The following is a 20,517-nucleotide window of genomic DNA, read 5'->3' as shown; positions in this document are numbered from 1 at the left end:
TTGATCTAGCACTTAAAGATGGTGATGTATAGTATGAAATAATACTCTTCTTGAAAATGTAGCAATGACTGGGCAAGCAAATTGAAATTATAATTGTTATTGGTCAAATGCTGAGCCTCAAGTCCAGATAAAATTAAGTAATTGCCAGAGAAACAGTCTGAACTTAAAGTAAATTAGGACCAGAGAGGGAGGTGTTCTATTAACAACAAACAATAAATAAAATTACAGTGAAATTAATACCCCTAGTTGCATACAGGGGACAGTTGAAAATGTGTGCGCCGACCGAGACTCGAACCCAGGATCTCCTGCTTACATGGCAGATGCTCTATCCATCTGAGCCAACAAGGACACAGAGGATAGTGCAACTGCAGGGACTTATCTCTGGCACACCTGCTGTGAGAGGCACATTCTGAACTTATTATCCCATACTATATTCTTAGTGCCCTTGCCCATTATACTCATTATTCGCGGCTTTTTGCCGATTTCCGTAAGACTTCAGGCACTGTTTGTGCATCCACACAGAAGAAGATGGTCAAATGGCTGGTGATCCTTAACTATATGGTATCTGTTCTTTTGGACATATCTGAAAGAACAGATACCATCGGTGACCATGCAACTCGTTAGAATGAAATTACAATGAAATGAATACCCTAGCTGCCTACAGGCATTGATATAAGTCAACGGGGACAGTTGAAAATGTATGCCCGACTGGGACTCGCACCCAGGATCTCCTGCTTACATGGCAGATGCTCTATCCATCTGAGCCACCAAGGACACAGATGATAGTAAAACTGCAGAGACTTATCTCTGGCACGCCTCCCATGAGACTCACATTCCCAACATAAGGTTCACTGGCCATTTGACCATCTTCTTCTGTGCGGATGCACAAAAAGTGCCCAAACTCTTACGGGAATTGGCAAAAAGCCGTGTGTAATGAATATAATGGGCAGGGGCACTAAGAATATAGTGCAGGACAATAAGTTGGGAAGGTGGGTCTCACAGGAGGTGTGACATAGATAAGTCCCTGCAGTTACACTATCCTCTGTGTCTTCAGTGGCTCAGATGGATAGAGCATCTGCCATGTAAGTAGGGGATCCTAGGTTCGAGACCCGGGCAGGGCACACATTTTAAACTGTCCCCGTTGACTTATATCAATGCCTGTATGCAGATAGGGGTATTCATTTTATTGTAATTTCTTTCCAACGAGCTGCATGATCACTGATGGTATCTGTTCTTTCGGACATGTCCAAAAGAACAGATACCATATTCATATATTTAAACAATAAATAATATGGTGATAGTTACAAAGAACTGAATATGACATTGGAGCAGTGCACACTGATTTATTTTGAATAGCATGAAAGTGTAGGCAAGTTCAATAACTGGTTTTATGGTTAAAGCTTATTTTGTTGGCTTTTTTTTAGTTCTGAATGTATTGTTGAATTTGACAGCCCTCTTTGTGACATGCAGTAAACACCCTTTACTGACCAAGTATCTCACATTTCAATGTTGTCATCTCCAGTCGTCCGCCCCTGGTAGCTGAGTGGTCAGTGCGACAGAATATCATACCTTACAACCAGGGTTCAATTTGCGGTTGAGTTGGAAATTTTCTCCATTCAGGGACTGGGTGTTATGTTGTCCTTATCATCATCATTTTGTCCCCATCAACATGCAAGTTGCCGAAGTTGCATCAACTCGAAAGACTTGCACCAGGTGAACGATCTACCCGACTGGAGGCCCTAACCACACGGCATTTCCATTTCCATCTCCAATCACCTGGCATCAAGTGCAGTCTTAAAAATTTCTTCAATTTCCTGTCACCCATTCCCAAGAAATAGGTTACAACTTACTGTTACCATACATGCAAACTTCTGCCAAAGCCTGGTGAAAAGGATTAATACTTAGAATATAATGCCACTAAGGCATTGTGATCATTAAATATGGAGAACTTACTCAGTTGGCAACTGTTTTAGGAGAAAATTAGCTATGACATAATTAAAACTACCATCTCTGTATAAGCCCAGTGTGAGACAGCAAATTATAGAACCAGTACTTTGAATAACACATCACTGTCTCATTCAATCAAACTTTGAATGTATATAAACAATGTAGATTTTTACTAATTTTGATCCACCCCTGAAAATGATAACTTTAAAGTAATGAAGTAACATACATGATATTGATAGAACACTCTTATGTTGTTGTGAGTCCATAGTCCATGAAGAGTGACTCAGATTGCAGTTACACTTATTTTTCACACATAATTGTCATGTGGTCAGACAGACCTCTCTGAGGATCTACACTGGGTAAACCCCTCTCACACTTTGGGAATAAATATGGAAAATTCATCAGATCTGAGATATCATGATCTTATCCAACAATTCAGTCAGAGTAAACCAAATAAGTAAAAAATGTCATCTAGTGAAGACTGACAATATGTTCACACCAGATGTACCCTAAAAGTGGAGTCAATAAGTATAAATAACGGTTACACATGAAATTCATTCCATTGTCATTTGTATTCCACACTCAATTATAAACTGCCAGGAAAAATGCAACACCCTCAAGGACTGTACTCAGTGGCACCAGTGTATAATATGTGCGCAATGAACAATTGTGGTGCTAGTGATTCGTTTGTCATGGTCATTGGTGATCAGATAGTGCTGAAGGCCAGTCTGTGTGCCCTCTGTCTTGACACTACATACAGTAACTGAGCTCAGTGCAGAGGTGAACAGTGTGTGAACTTTCAGTTTAGGGTACAACCATGCCCCGCTGAAGAGTACGTGCTCCTGTGGAACAACATCAGTAATTTGAACAGGGTCGCATTATGGGCCTGAGAGAGGCTGGACAGATGTATGATGGGTTGCTGCACATTGGGCACAATGTATCACTGGTGTGTCACTGCTTTCATCTGTGTTCTGTGGAGCAGTAGAGGTCTGTAGAGCATATCCATGCCCATAGACCAGGTTCTGGAGATTGACGTAGTACATACACACATTCAGATTGACAGAGTGTGAGAGCAGCAGAAGGTGATCGAACATCATCCATGGAAGAAACTTGAGCATATGTTGCACCTGATGTGTCACCAAGGACCATTGGAAACTGTCTGCTATCAGCTGGACTAAGATTATGTGTGGTCTAGGCAGGTTACCATTTTGACACCACCACATCACCAAGCACGGCTATTCTGGTGTTGTGAAAGAGTCTAAAGGAGAGTGAAATGACCCTCTACATCTACATCTACATCTACATGACTACTCTGCAATTCACATTTAAGTGCTTGGCAGAGGGTTCATCGAACCATAATCATACTATCTCTCTACCATTCCACTCCCAAACAGCGCGCAGGAAAAATGAACTCTTAAACCTTTCTGTTCGAGCTCTGATTTCTCTTATTTTATTTTGATGATCATTCCTACCTATGTAGGTTGGGCTCAACAAAATATTTTCGCATTCGGAAGAGAAAGTTTGCGACTGAAATTTCGTAAATAGATCTCGCCACGACGAAAAACGTCTTTGCTTTAATGACTTCCATCCCAACTCGCATATCATATCTGCCACACTCTCTCCCCTATTATGTGATAATACAAAATGAGCTGCCCTTTTTCGCACCCTTTCGATGTCCTCCGTCGATCCCACCTGGTAAGGATCCCACACCGCGCAGCAATATTCTAACAGAGGACGAACGAGTGTAGTGTAAGCTGTCTCTTTAGTGGACTTGTTGCATCTTCTAAGTGTCCTGCCAATGAAATGCAACCTTTGGCTCGCCTTCACCACAATATTATCTATGTGGTCTTTCCAACTGAAGTTGTTCGTAATTTTAACAGCCAGGTACTTAGTTGAATTGACAGTCTTGAGAATTGTACTATTTATCGAGTAATCGAATTCCAACGGATTTCTTTTGGAACTCATGTGGATCACCTCACACTTTTCGTTGTTTAGCGTCAACTGCTACCTGCCACACCATACAGCAATCTTTTCTAAATCGCTTTGCAACTGATACTGTTCTTCGGATGACTTTACTAGACGGTAAATTACAGCATCATCTGCGAACAACCTAAGAGAACTGCTCAGATTGTTACCCAGGTCATTTATATACATCAGGAACAGCAGAGGTCCCAGGACGCTTCCCTCAGGAACACCTGATATCACTTCAGTTTTACTCAATGATTTGCCATCTATTACTATGAACTGCAACCTTCCTGACAGGAAATCATGAATCCAGTTGCACAACTGCGACGATACCCCATAGGCCCGCAGCTCGATTAGAAGTCACTTGTGAGGAACAGTGTCAAAAGCTTTCTGGAAATCTAGAAATACGGAATCAACTTGAGATCCCCTGTAGATAGCGGCCATTACTTTGTGTGAATAAAGAGCTAGCTGCGTTGCACAAGAACGATGTTTTCTGAAACCATGCTGATTACGTATCAATAGATCGTTCCCTTCGAGGTGATTCATAATGTTTGAATACAGTATATGCTCCAAAACCCTACTGCAAACCGACATCAATGATATAGGTCTGTAGTTCGATGGATTACTCCTAATACCCTTCTTAAACACTGGTGCGACCTGCGCAATTTTCCAATCTGTAGGTACAGATCTATCGGTGAGGGAGCGGTTGTATATGATTGCTAAGAAGGGAGCTATTGTATCAGCGTAATCTGAAAGGAACCTAATCGGTATACAATCTGGACCTGAAGACTTGCCCGTATCAAGCGATTTGAGTTGCTTCGCAACCCCTAAGGTATCTACTTCTAAGAAACTCGTGCTAGCAGCTGTTCGTGTTTCAAATTCTGAAATATTCCTTTTGTCTTCCCTGGTGAAGGAATTTCGGAAAACTGCGATCTGTTGTCTACAGTGATGAGAATAGGTTCTGTCTATATGTGAGTGATGGGTTTACATATGTACAGCATTGAACTGGTGAGCAGCCTATTCCAGAATGTATTCGTCCACAACACACAAGTCTCATCATGGTGTGGGAGGCCACCAGTTACAACTCACAGTCATATTTGGTATTTCTCCAGGGTAAAGTTACTGGTGCCTGATACATTGCACAGGTTGTTATCCCCATTCTACTACCATTTATTTGACAGGAAGGTGATGCACTTTTTCAGCAGGACAATGCACATCCAAATATGGCTGCTGCAACTCAATGTGCTCATCATGGTGTACAACAACTGCTGTGGCCGGCAAGATCACCAGATCTCTCACCAGCTGAACACATATGGGACATGGTGAGGTGGATACTTGCTCATTCTCCAGAGCCTGCATGAAAACTGTCAAATTGCACCAAAAGGTGCATGGTGCTTGGGACAATCTGTCACAGAATGCCACTGGGCACCTTTACAATCATTTTCATGCAAGAATACATGCCCGCATTGCTTCCAGAAAGTGGGTCACTGGGGGGGGGGGGGGGGGCAATATGTATTGATGTGACTGTTTGGCACCCTTTACTGTGACACATGTATTTCCTATGGTCTGAATTTGTTAAAAAAGATAAACTACCTGCCACATCACTTGTCAATAAAATGGCATTGTCCTTGGAGTGCTGAATTATTTTTCTGGCAGCATATGAGAAGTTACTGTCACTACAATGTAAATTTCTGGCATGTCTACTGTATGCAAAATGAATGGATTAAAAATGATTAGATTAGATGTACTTTTTGTTCCAGTAGATCCATAATGAGGAGATCCTCCTTATAGATCCTTGTAGATCATGTCAGACAACAAGAATACACAAGGAAAATAAAAAGGTATCCTAACATACTTTTGACAAATCCCAAGTGAAATTGTTCTCATGTATGTGGAGTAAGTCAAAAGAAACTTCCTGGCAGATTAAAACTGTGTGCCGGACCAAGACTCGAACTCGGGACCTTTGCCTTTCGCGGGCAAGTGCTCTACCAACTGAGCTACCCGAGCACGACTCACGCCCGTCCTCACAGCTTCACTTCTGCCAGTACCTCGTCTCCCACCTTCCAAACTTTGCAGAAGCTCTCCTGCGAACCTTGCAGAACTAGCACTCCTGAAAGAAAGGATATTGTGGAGACATGGCTTAGCCACAGCCTGGGAGATGTTTCCAGAATGAGATTTTCACTCTGCAGCGGAGTGTGTGCTAATATGAAACTGCCTGGAAGATTAAAACTATGTGCTGGACCGAGACTCAAACTCGGGACCTTTGCCTTTCGCGGGCAAGTGCTCTAACTTAATTTAACTTAAATGTTTTTGGACTTGAAAAACTTAAGCTTAGCTTGAGGAGTTACCTTAAAAAGTGATCCTAAATGACATTATAGAATGAAAGTAAACAAGGTATGCTAGCTTTTTAATTTTTATATCGTGTACATCTGACGACATACACATTGTAAATGGAGATCTGTTTAGGTGCTTCAGTAGTTCTCTGGCACGCACCTTCCAGGTGAATTAATCATCAAACTGCAATCTGAAGAATTTCTTCAGGTTTGTTTCCACCAGTAAGAGCATGCTCCTCAACCATATTAATGAGATTGACAGTAAGAGGAAGGGCTGCATCAGTTGAGAATTTTTAATCTGCTTGTTGCAGATTGATTTCAGCTACTGTGTAGCTATCTTCATTGTGTTATATCCCTGTCATGATTTAACATTGTCAACTTCTTCCATCTGGTTGGTCATATTTTAGGTATATACTGGGGGGAATCCTCTTACAAGTTCTAAACTGCATATAGTGGGTGTCTGTGTGTGTGTGTGTGTGTGTGTGTGCGTGTGTGTGTGTGTATGTGTGTGTGTGTTTTAAGTTTATTAACAAAGAATTGAGAAGTAAAATTTTATTAATGTCCATGAGCATTTCATTTACTTATATTTCTTAGACAATACTTGATTTGCTATTTATTGCAATATTTGTAACACCTACAAACAGAAAAAAATTTGCACCTTGTAATGTTACTAATGAAAAGTCACTGACACACATAAGAAAAAGTAATAGCCTTAAGATGGAACCTTGTGTGGAATCGCATGTAATTAGCTCGCAGTTTGATGATACCTGATAACTCAATACAGTTTGCTTTACTACTGACACCCTTTGTTTCCTGTCAAAGATATGCATTTTGAACCATTCTGCAGCATTTCCTGTTATACCATAACATTCTAATTTACTTAAAAGAATATTGTGAGTTACACAATCAAATTCCTTTGACAGATCACAAAATATGCCATTAGCCTGTAACTTACTGTCTGATGAATTAGGTACATTCTCACTGTATGTGTAGACAGTCATCTCAATATTGGAACCTTTCAGGAATCCCAACTTTGAAAATACATTGCTTGTAGTCAGATGGTTAAGCAAAATGAGGTAGCCCAGTGGTTAGCCCACCAGACTCGCATTCAGGAGGACAATGATTCAAATTCATGTTCAGCCATCCTGATCTAGATTTTCCATAATTTCCTTAAGTCACTTAGGGCAAATGTTGGTATGGTTCCTTTGAAAATCCGAGCTTGTGCTCCAACACCAATAAACTCACTGTCAACAAGACATTAAACACTAATCTTCCTTCCTTTCCAGCATGTTTCAGCCTTTCAGAAAATGTTCCACTGATAGATGACTTAATATGTTATTAAATTCAGAAGCACATTCTTAAATTAACTATGTTGATATTCATTATAACTGCTAGAATTTATTGATTTTTCAGATATTATGGCTTAGATTACTTCTATTGATGTAGTGAGGGTGATATTCATATTACTGAAGTTCTTTGTAATGGTTGGTCTGAGATATTTCATGACAACTTACTGAACCTAACAACTCTATATTTTCAGTAACAGTTATGAAATGCTTCTTAAATAGCTTTGCCACACTGCACACATCTGTTACCAATGTACCATTTACTCTTAATGGTATCTGCTTTCTTCATGTCTGGTTCTAACAGTCTCCTCTTTTGATATATCCAATACTCTCTTTATTTTTTTGTCTGACATGATTGCCTTTTTCTTGTAATGCAGTTGCTTTGATGTCCATTTTACTATCTTTAATATTTTGCAGTGTCTTATAATGAGTTACAGTATCAACATCAGATCTGTTTTTGATTGACATATACAGTTTCCTTTTCATTTCAGAAGATTCCTTTATTTGTAAGTAATTCCTGGTTTCTTTGTTGACTTTGGTATGATCTGTGTTAGCTTTGTAGAAAAGAGTTTTTAAATAATGTAGGAGGGGTTTATTAATAACAACATTGTATTTTTACTGATGTCGTGAGCACTCTAGGCATCACTCCAGTTCATGTCTTTGAGGATTCTCCTACAATAATCAATTTTTGACTTACTGACTATCCCCTTGAACTCATATTTAGTGGAATTTATCTCCTGATCAACATTAGCATTTAAAAAAATAAACTGCATGTTCTGGTCTGAGAGGCCATTGACTATTGGTTTTGTAAGTATAACTGTTTTCATTACACCTCCCTATAAAGATATTATAAATGTTGATTTTTGAGCAATTAGCTATCTTAGTTGGGAAGTTTACAGCAGGACTTAAGATGAATGATAATGTTACAGACTGAAATAAATTCTTACTAGAAGAGTTTATGGAAAATTTACAGTAAAGACACCAGCAACCAGTATTTTTTTTTTTTCATTTTATGATGTCACATAGGCCAAAAGAGCTTCAAGATGCTATGTTAATGCATTAAAATTACCTGTAGGTGTTTGGTATACACTTACTATAATGAAAGATTTATTATGAAATTCTACTTCTGTTGCACATGCTTCCACATCCTGCTCTAGATGAAATTTATGAATGTCTGTTTTATTAAATTCATGACAGTTCATTATGACTGTGGGAACTCCTCCTTTTTCCAAAAATGGCATAATTACAGGGAGAGAGGTCTGGACTGTATGGAGTGTGGCCGAAAACCTAAAATTTGAATTTTTGCAGGAGTGCCACGACTGTGTTGGTCATATGAGGCTTTGCATTGTCGTGGAGCAGAATGACTCCATGGGTGAGATAGCCTGGTTGTTTTGATTTGACTGCTTTGTGAAGGGTGGTCAAGGTTTGCGAGTAACACTGGGCATTCACTGTTGTCCCATGCTGCAGGAAGTGAATCAGAAATGTCCCCCTTAAAAAGGCTCTGAGGGGCAAACGATTCACATCGGATGATGACATCCAGCTGTATGTGTGGAACAGGTTAACATGAGACAGCCATTCACTGCCTTGTGTCACAATTGGACAAGTGTTTCAACAGCCTGGGTCAATACTTCTAACATACAGGTACTGGTTTTTGTAAATATACCTCTGGCTCATTTATTTTTGAACACCCCTTATAAAATTGGACCAGCCAGTTTACACTACACTATTCTACTGACATGAGAGCCATGTCTAGTATAATCCCATTTAAGGAGAGAATGACAGGAACCATAATTATATGTGACCCTGTACCCAACATAAGCAGCCATTCGAACTCTAAATTAACTCTTTTGACAGAAGAGTTGAAATGAGGACAGTCATGGTATCTCAGAACAGATAAAACTCAACACTGGTCTGTCTCTATGCTGATGCTATCTTTACCAGGTCACACTATATATTGTAATGAGGGTCTATGTCAACACTACTTTACAGACCACCCATTATAATCACAGTGTCTTCTTTGGTAAAGCCTTTACCAAGTAATCTTAAATCCTCTATTACCTGACCCAGACCAGCACTAGGTTTAAAAGAATTGGTGACCTGGTATTCTGACCCTAGTTCATCCTGTAAAAGTTGGCCTACACCTCTGTCATGAGAAGTACGCAATAACAAAACTTTCTTTCTCTTTCAGACTTCCGTACATTGTTACTTTTGAACTTATAGCTGAAAGTCTGTTGTACCCTGTTTAAACCTGCATCTGCCTGAGGCTCACCAGTTTCAAACTGGAGCAACAGGTCAAGCTTACTTTTGATGTTCATCACAAAGCTGTCAGATGAAGTTCTAAGCCTGTTCCTTCTCCAAGGGCCTGGGTTGAAATTTCTACTGTAGTCAGGATGACAGAGCATGGAGTGTGATGGAGTAGGCCAATCAGTGCACTGGGCACTACTGATACAACATTAGAGGAAAACAAATTTTTTCTTTGAAGTTTAGAAGTATTCTCTTGTGTGTCGGTGCCCAGTCTGGCGATGGTGCAGCACACGGTCTTGGAACTTGCTAATGCTGTCTCAGCAAACTGTGATGTCTTCTGCTCACTAATATCATGTTGCTGACTTTACAATGCAAGCCCCTTGCTCAGCATGTAAGGAGAGGCAATTTCTTCTTGGTTCATTCTGTTTTTTAAAACGTCAGCTTTTCACCCACTCATCATTTTGATTGCAACACAGGCACTGACTTGTCTTGTCCTGGCTTGCTGATGGCTGGAGGAGACACTGAGAAAGTTTTACATTTGCCCATAATACATTTCTCCTGTGTAACACTTCTGTTACCTGTTCCCATTTCCCATTCCTCTTTACCCTTCTCTCTTCTTAAGGTGTCAGTATCTTTCCTAACATTATCTTATTCAGCCTGAATGGCTGCAATTTCCACCTCCTGTTCCACTATTCTTTTTTCACCATCTCTACTGCATAAAATGTATGTCCTGAGAAGAATAAATCACAATTCACATTAGGCATTTGAAAATCAAACCATGGGGACATTGAGAGAAACACTATATATAGTGTGAAAACAAATTTCAGAATAAGTACTTTTCTCAGATTCTATTGTGAAAACTGGGAGAGGAAAAGCAGGCAAACAGTTGCTCACTACATTTTTGAGACCACTTTTTTTAACTGCTATCAACACGTTTTAGACTGCTGGGAAAACATTAGTTTTTATTCGTCAATTACAAATATAATGCAATACGGGACTGATGAAATCCAAACACGATTTTAATATCTTTCATGATCAGTGATCATACAATGAATAAGTGTTATGTTTTAGGGTCTGGAGAACATTTATAACAACATTTGGATCTAAATGATTAATATCTGCTGCATTGGCCAGTACTCATGTGACCACCAGATTTTCTGCCACAAGCCAAGTGACAAAAATTCTTTGAAATCTATGGATAACTGACATTTTTTCTAATCTGTTCTATAACACTATACATCTTGTTTGTGTCCGTATTGATTTGCATTTATTTCACAGAGCACTACTTGTGCGATTTTTTCTCCTTACTTTGGTACATGTGTTAGTAGATGCTACATAAAATTGCAAGTTATTCCAGACAGCAGTTGACTGTAAGCAGTTGTCTGATGCAGTTTTGGTGCATGTGGTATTGAAAATTGAGAAAACTGAGTATTGTACAATGATTAAATTCTTCATAAAAGAAGGTTTAACACAGACCGGCATGCAAATGCTCATGGTGGCTCATCATCTTCAATTTCCACCATGAAGAAATGGATGGCCAAATTTAAACATGGCCATGAAAGCACCCAAGATGATCTGTGTGAAGGACATCAAAAAGTGCAAGCACAACAGTAATCAACAAAGTGTATAACATGATTTTGGAAGACAGCATATAAAGGTGAGTGAAACTGCTGTGTTAGGCATATCAGAGAAATGTGTTTCTCACATCTTGCACCAGGAATTGAACACAAAAAAGCTTTGCGCAAGATGGGTGCAACGTGTGCTCACTGTGGATCACAAACACATTCACACAATAATTTCTGGAAAGTGCTCCATGCATTTCAAGAAAAACAGAAGTGACTTTTTGTGTCGATACGTGACAGTGGATGAAACATGGAATCATCATTACTCATCTGAAACTGAACAGCAGTCTATGCAGTGCATAGAAACTGGTTCTTCAGCTCGAAAAAAGGCAAGGATGATGCCATTGATGGAAAAGAACATGGTGTCAGTGTTTTGAGATGTGGAAGACATTTTGATAACTGACTTTCTTGAAGAAGGCAAAACCATAAGTGGAAAATGCTACTTTCAACTTCTAATGAAACTGGACATAAGCATTTGTGACAACACACCCAGCTTAAACAAGAAAAAAAATCCATTTCCAGCAGGAAAATACACCTGCTCAAAAAAGGATCTTTGCAATGGAGAGATTGAGGGATTTGCATTATGAAGCACTGTAACATTCACCTATTCCCCTTGGACTTCCATCTAATCTACTCTCATAACTGAAGAAGTTCCTCACTGGTCAGTGCTTTTCATCCAGTCTAGAAGTCATTGTGGCTGTAGATGAGTACTTTGCAGCACATATAGACAAACACTTTACATCTCATGTCATTTATCTATTTTGTGAATAACAGTGCACAATCTCTGTTCATTTTAAGCACACCAAGCACTTTGTGTCTGCATATTAAGAATGCTATATGGTACTATGCTCTGTTTGATAGGATATCTCCTAGCCAATTGAAGACCGGTATGTGTTTGAATATTCCATATGGACATATTTTGTTTACTAAATGGCAGTATGAAACTGTATTTAAGATTTTCTTGAAGTTATAATGGAAAATGTCAGTGGCACTCTCTTACATTCTAGTATACAACACGATACATACAACAAATTCACCATTCAATCCACTAACATTTTTCATACAATTCACACAAATTTAATTTTTTATTTTCATTTACATCATGACAGGCGTTAAGGTGAAATTTGTATACATTTGAATATAAATATATGTGTAGAAGAGTTATGTTGAATGAAGAATCGTAATACTAAAAATTTGTTGAGCTGATTTTATGATCTTGAAAAATCAGTAATTATTATTATAATAATTATTATTATTGTTTTCAGAATAGCTTGTGCTAGCAATTTTGAATGTAAAAAAATGAAAATACTAATTGTAAATAACCAAAGATAATGTTTTCTACATCTATCAGTCTCATTATCAACCAGTATCTTGCTGCATCACTGTTCATTTTGCTTTTGGTGGGATTCTGTAGTTGTGAGTCAAGTATGTAGTCGGCTGCTGTGGTTTTAAGGTGGACATGCTTCTCAGAAAGATTTAGGTTTTCTCAAGTTTATGTACATTGTGAACTATTCTTCAAAGGAAGTTATTAAAAATGGAGAATCTCATCAGAAAAAGGCTTGCAATAATTCTTTCATAACATTACCACATGCGAACAATTAAAACCCTACATTTTTCTTGTAAAAGCAGGAAATAAACCTCACTGACATGCAGTGCCAATGGGGTACATTGTGTAATCTATGATCAAGAGAATAACATAAGTTAAAAAGAAAAATTGTAAACTTTGACTCTTTTTTCCCCTCAAGAAATTTCTAGTCATTTCTCTTATTTCTCTCTCAAGGTAGTGAGAAATATTTGAGGAAACCACACCACTATGGACAACAGATAACTTTGTTCTCTTGGCGGACTGTATATAGTAATAAAACATTTTAAGGTTTTTGAATTCACTGAATACATCTCACATGGCTGTCCTTATGGATGTTTCAACTTGATTAAGTGTTTATATTTCAGTAAGGGTTCAGCTTCATTTGAATCTGTTATACAGCTCTCTCAGCACTCATAGTTCATTCTTAATATTGTTACTGAACCATGACAGGTCCTTCCAGTTTCTCACTATCTTACATGAATTATACTATGTCTAAGTTACTGCCAGAGATTCTCCGCATTCTCTTGCCCAGAACTAAATGTTTCTACTGATTGCTCAGGTAGTTTTCGATCCCACATCTATTGCATTTAAGCAGATATATCTTTCTACATTCTTAAAAGTTTGCTTGATACCAGAAATCAATGATTGTTTAACTAATATTAAGTTTAAATTTTCTTTTTCTGGTCAACAAGGAGGTTTATTTACCTTCCAACAGTATGCAGATTCTTGTTGCAGTAAATATTAAGTGTCCATGAAATATACTCTGGAGATTTCTTTCACTTAAAAAATGACACGAGAAATTGATACCACAATGTAATTTTAAAAAATTAACAATGTGAGAAATATTTTTATATTGTCAATAATTATTACTATACAATGGGTGAATTGAACTGTTACAGCTGTTTGGTTAATGCAATGCCAAGCAAAATGTTGTCTATTACAGTGGAAGATACTGTACATACCAAAATTGTATTCATCTCTCTTAGCTGCATTTGAGGCCAGTTGGATGGTGTGACTGGGGTGGATCCTTTGAACCACAAAATGTCTGGATGTGGATATCCTGACACACTGCAGTTCAGGATCAAATCATTGTTTGCTTTAACTTTGTACTCGGTTTCCTCCTCATTCTCAAGTGCAACTGGTGGAACTAGAAATTGAAAGTTGGTATGTGAAGATAACTAATAACCAAAAGTTTTGATACATGCTAAATTAGTTAGTAGCTTTGAGCAGCCACAGCCCACATAGGCATCATTTTCTGATGTACTGCTATGTTTCACAACTAGTTGCTTTAAATTCAAATAATGCCCCATCCTTTCACTTGTCATGAATTAAGAAAATATGACAGTGATGAAACATGGTTTGGACTGGAAGTTTATTACTTAGTCTGAGTATATTTTTACTGTTTCAGTTCTTGTTTTTTATACAAACAGGTTTTGAAAGAATTATACAATCCCAGTACATACCATAGACGTCTACCTGAAAACTTCTGGACGTATTGCCAACATTGTTTGTGGCCACACATGTATAGCTTCCAGAATCTTCTACTGTACTTTTGCTGATATATAATGTATCAGAAGCTCTTATTTTGTCATTTCTTACAGGTGTGCCATCTTTAAACCAATAAATATCTGGCTTGGGGTTTCCATCAGCAGGGCATTTTATTATTACAGGAGAACCAATAATTGAGTTGATAGTATCATCAATCAAGGCTTGAGCGAGTTTTGGTGGAACTAAAAATGAGAAAATTGTATTAATAAATGAAAATATCATTATGGTAATGATGTCTAACCATGAAAGATAAAGTTAAGTTTTTTTCATACCATTAACTGCTACATGGTAATCCTTTTCACTGACACCAGCTATGTTTGATGCTAGGCAGCTATATTTGCCTTTGTCTGAGACTTGTATCCCATTGATTTGCAAAACATATGCACCAGACACTATCCCTGCACTGAATCTGTCAGTGCTATTCAGTTCATTTATAATTCTTCCATTATGCAGCCATGTAATTGCTGGTGAAGGATATCCATGGGCCTTGCACACTAGTGACAAATTATCACCCAACCTCACAATTTTGTGCTCAACAAAATCATCTTCAATTTCAGGAGGATCTGAAAGAAATACAGTCAATAAGCTCAATATTCAACAATTTCAAGAAAGTTGCCAAGCAGAGCTTTTGATGAAATGGTTTCCATCAGATTTTTGGAATCAGTATTTATGATGAAAATTGGTGATATATTGACATTTTATGACATCACTACAAGGTAGTTGGAAATGTTCAGGTGAAGCATTACTGTTAATCTAGAAGGAAGATTGATGTGAAGTTTGCAATGTTACAGATGTGTTATAGAAGTGAGCATGAGTGCTGTACTCAGAACTTTTGGTAAAAGATGTGAGGCTTATAAGGCAACATTTAAAAGGCCGCATTTATCTGGGCAGGTCAGTGACATGAGTGGGCTATGCCACAGCTAGCTGACAAAGCAGGCAGTTATAATAAATAAAGAGATGGCTAGGATATGAGTTACAGTACTGCTATGTTTTCCCCATAGTTACAGTGAGGGAACAGTTAGCAACAGTCTCTAGCTGGCTCATGGTGGCACAACATGTATTCAGTGGTTATATGCAATTAACACAATCTCAGCAATCATTTATGCTGCATACTATCTACATACTTATGCAACAGGAAACAATCAAAAGGGAATGCATAATAATAATAATAATAATAATAATAATAAAGATTTTATTGTCTTTAGGCCATTACAGCAATTGACAACGTCAAATGAAGTTACAATTTATAATACAGTGTGATAAGGTATTGACTACTGAAATATTTTAGCTTATATTACAATAAATGTACAGTGGGTCATCTGTTGGATTACTGCATTTTACAGTTGAAGAATTCATTGATATCATAGAACGGGTGGGCAATACACCATTCATGCAGTCTTTCTTTGAATGTATGTTCAGGAAGATCCTGTATGGCATGTGGCAGCTTATTAAATAGTTTGTGCCCTGTGACTTCATAGCTATTTATTGATCTTGATAGTCTGTGGTAAGGCATGTATATGTGTTTGATGCTTCTTGTGTTGTAACAATGTACATTTTCTCTATGTTTCACATCTTGTAGGTTCTTCTTCGTAAAGATTAAGACATTGTATATATAGAGGTTTATTACAGTCATAATTTTTTGTTTAGTAAATAAGGGTTTGCAGTGAGCCTTATGTTAAGAATTTGTAATTATCCTAATGGCTTTCTTCTGCAATAATAGGATGTCATGTATATGACTACAGTTACCCCACAAGATAATGCCATAGGATATTATACTCTGGAAAAATGCAAAATAAGATGATCTGATGTATGTTTCAGGTACACAATTTTGAGTTGTCTTAATAAATAAATTACTCTAGATAGCTTACTACTAATATAGTTTACATGTTGGCCCCAGGATAACTTTTCGTCTAAATAAACTCCCAGGAATTTAACAGAACTAGGGTCATCAGATAGTGGCTTGTCTCTTAGAGTGAAGATTATCTGCTGAGTTTTATTTTCATTTAACAGGAAACCATTTGCTCTGAACCAATATGATGCATGAGTGAGTGTATTTTCAGCACAGGTTTTAAGATCATTAAGATTGTTACTGCTACGGAGAAATGTCGTATCATCTGCATACAATACAGTGGTGGATCTAATAAACGAGGGGAGGTCATTGATCATTATCAGAAACAGGAAGGGCCCCAGTACAGATCCCTGAGGCACACCTACTTTAACATTTTCTATGTTTGACATTTCCTTACCAACACAAACTACCTGTTTACGGTTGTTGAGATAAGCTTTTAATAGTCTGAGACTGTTTTCTTTGATGCCGTAGAATTCTAGTTCCTCTAGTAGTGGCATGTGCTCAACACAGTTGAAGGCCTTGCTTAGGTCACAGAATGAGACCTGAGCAAAGCCTTTCTTCTCAAAAACTTTGAGGATGTAACTGACTACCGTGTTGATTGCATCAATGGTCAACAGATTCTTCCTAAACCCGTATTGTGTAGCATTAATTATTCCTAGATTCTCAAAGTGAGACGATAATTGTTGGTACATGATGCATTCTATTACCTTGGAGAATGCGGGTACTATTGAAATAGGCCTGTAGCTAGATGGAGAGTCTTTATCTCCCGTTTTGTATACTGGGACGATCCTAGACAGTTTTAACTCATCAGGAAAATATCCCTCAAGTAAGCACTTGTTTATGCAATGGGTTAAGGGGTAGAGAATGTGGTCACACACTTTTTTTAGCAGGTTGCATGATATGCCATATATATCTAAGATATCAGATGATTTCAGTTGTTTTATGACCCCTTGTACATATCCAGGCGATACTTCAGAGAAGGTTACCATGCTTGTATTTAGTGACTGTCTACCCCAATTTTGGGAGAGTAACTCTGATGGACTAATGTCTGGTTTGATAATTGCGTCTCCTATTTCTTTCACTGAATTAATAAAAAACTCATTGAGTGTTTGTGGTGGGATATTAATTTTGTCTTTTTTAGTATCTCTGGCAGCACTGTTAATTACTTTCCAAGCGGTTTTGCATTTATTGGTGGAATTATGTATGCTGTTGGCATTGTAGGTTTTTTTTGGCTTGCAGGATGGCTTTTTTGTATTCATTCCTGCATTCCACATAGGCTGATTTGGCACAGTCAGACTTCATACTATTGTATATGTTGTACAGTAACAAAACTTGTTTCTTTAGATCTGTCATCTGTTTAGTGTACCATATATTTTGTCTGTTTTGAGATCTGGATTTGTGGCTGCTGTCCATTATTTTGATTTTCTTCATGGGAATACTATGTTTAAATAGGGTCAAGAATGCATTAAAAAATGTATCAAATATTATTTTGGCTGGCAGGTCATTACTTGATGTGTAATGTCCATCGACACTACAATGGCCAAACCAGTCTCTGTCAGCAAGGGAATTACGAAATGTGTTAATTTTGTCCTCAGTTATGGGTCTGGTAATCACAACTGCTGGGACAGGTCTGTTTGCATTGCTCCTATTGAGGGGAATTTTACTTGCATAATTTAGAGATACGGAGTCATGGTCAGAGAATGGGAACACTACAACTTCGCATGTGTTTTCAGTGGTCTTGAAGTTTACAAAGATGTTACCTAAACATGCTTTGTTTCTTGTGGGCCTGTTATTAACATGATGTAAATTGTATTGTCTTAGTAAGTTTTCCAGATCTGCAACACATTTAGTAACATCAAAATCAGCATTCAAATCACCTCCTATTGCAATATCATAGTGTAGCCATTTAATATTACTTAATTCACTCAATAGCATGTCCATTTTTTCTGAAAATATGTTAATGCTTCCCTTTGGTGATCTGTACATGGATACTACTATTAGCTTATGACTATTAATGATTATACCCGTAACTTCAAAGTGCTGTTCATCACACAAGGAATTTAGGTCTAGTTTGGTTATTGTACAATTGAGTGACTGGTTGGAATAAATTGCCACACCACCTCTAATGTGCTCTTTCCTACAGTAGCTATTTACTATACTAAAATTGTCAAATTTGGCAACTGCAAGTTCATTCTCATTAGCCCAGTGTTCACTCAGACAAAAAAATATCAAACTGGTTATCAAGACCAAACTCATTTATGATAAGTTCTTTATCTTTCAGTCCTTGAACGTTAAGGTAACATATTTTAAGATCCATGCTCTTATTGCTTACACACTGAACACTATGGTGATTGGTTTTCAAGTGTTTTTCAGGGCTTATCTTTTGGATTTCTGCCTCTTGTTGCCTTTTACTAAAAAATTGTTCACTTGGAGTGGTAGCACATCTACTGTTGTATACCTACTCTTCCCTCCTTGTGATGATATTGTAGAAGAAGCTGCTACCAGAGGAATTGATGGAACTGCTGTTATGGTGTCTGGAGGAACTGTTGTGGCATCTGGTGACTGAGGAGATAAGGTGGTTGCTTCTTCTTCTGCTGCTGTTGAATCTTGCTGGTGAAGTGTGATAGGTACTGCTGCTGCTGTAGGCATTGTTGTGGCAACTGGTGACAGTGGAGATTTGGATGTTGCTTCATCTTCTGCTGCTGTTGAATCCTGTAGATGAAGTGTGGTAGGTACTGCTGCTGCAGCGTTTGTTATGTGTGTAGGTACAATTGCTGCTTCCACCTCTACTTCTACTGCTACAATAGACGTAACCATTTCTTCAGGCTCTGCTTGCATCAAGCAAAGAACTGGAAGAGCAGCAATTACTTTTGGTTGTCAGATGCTTTCAGTATCATGCTGATGTTTTGGCACAGAATCTTCTTGCCTCTGTTATTAAGGTGCATGCCATGTCTCGTGTAACAGTCTCTTTGCAAGGAGTCCATACTTACAAAATATGCATTTTGGTAGGCCCTGCAAATCTTTGAGTATTGCCTGTTTGCTTTTATGATTTCCACGTTCACACATGACCATTCCGAAAGGTCATGCCTATGTGGAATTCCGACTACAAAAACTGATTTCTCTCCTGTTGAATTTAGTATTGCCTTAAGGTTTCGTGTTGCACTGTGGAGGTCGTTTTTATATACATTATTGGCTCCAGATATGACAACAATATGACGATCATTTTCAGTGTCTATGTTTCTAATGAGTTCTTGGATGGGTGCACCTGGTTTGACAATACTAGTTGCTTGTATACAATGACTGTAACGTAGTATTTTTGCGATCTCACGTCCATGGCTATCAGAGAATATTTTCACTTTGAGTTTGTCTTCACGTTTATTGTGGAAGTTTCTGCTCATGTGCTTGTCACTATATAGATTCGGCGTGTTGTTGTCGTCACAGTTTTCTGTGGATTCCACATTTATATATGAGTCTAGTGCATGAAAACGGTTTTTTGTTACCCCAGTAATTCTACAGTCACTGGGTTTCACACGACCAACCCTTTTTGGCCTAGTAAACATATGTTGCCTTGTTGTTTCTGCCTTTAGGCCTATATCCACTTCAGAGCACTCGTTTATTGTAGGTAGGACACTGAAACTGCTTTTATTGCCACGGTTTGTTCCATTCGTTGTATTTATCACATTTTTGCTTCTTTCTTGCATGATCATGCTAGTCCTGTGCTCCCAGTTCCGTGTTTTACTTGCTTTGGCGAATGGGATATTACGCGCCTTTTTCAGTTCGGCATTTTCATTTTCTAAATGCGCAATGTCCCGCCTTAGTACATCTACAATTAATTGCAGGCTTGATACACATTCATTTAGCTTCACTATGTCACTGTTATAATTTACGTATGTTCCGTTTTTCACCACACAACTATAACTTTTGTTCACTTTCTCACTATAAACAACTGTACCGGATGCCATGTTGAACTACACTGACATAGGTCAGAAATTGAAGTCATCAAATATGACGTGCTGCAGAGATCTGTATTGGGGCCATTGCTGTTTAACCTGTTTGTTAATGACATAGGTATTAAAGA

The 20,517-nt window shown here is 38.1% G+C and overlaps 1 protein-coding gene across 1 annotated transcript in view; it reads right to left on the bottom strand.

Annotated features, from left to right (window-relative positions):
* The window catches only part of LOC126248535 (hemicentin-1-like), an 838,517-nt gene that overhangs the window by 250,970 nt on the left and 567,030 nt on the right, over positions 1-20,517 (bottom strand). The window contains exons 35-37 of the mRNA XM_049949594.1: positions 14,863-15,153; positions 14,506-14,772; positions 14,005-14,189 (exon numbers count right to left, since the gene is read on the bottom strand). Coding sequence (XP_049805551.1) covers positions 14,005-14,189; positions 14,506-14,772; positions 14,863-15,153 — 743 coding nt within the window. The remainder of the gene's footprint in view (positions 1-14,004; positions 14,190-14,505; positions 14,773-14,862; positions 15,154-20,517) is intronic.

This window comes from Schistocerca nitens, chromosome 3, assembly GCF_023898315.1.
Source record: "Schistocerca nitens isolate TAMUIC-IGC-003100 chromosome 3, iqSchNite1.1, whole genome shotgun sequence".
Taxonomy (NCBI): Eukaryota; Metazoa; Arthropoda; class Insecta; order Orthoptera; family Acrididae; genus Schistocerca; species Schistocerca nitens.
The sequence above is the reverse complement of the archived record's forward strand: the minus strand, read 5'-3'. Positions and strand labels throughout refer to the sequence as shown.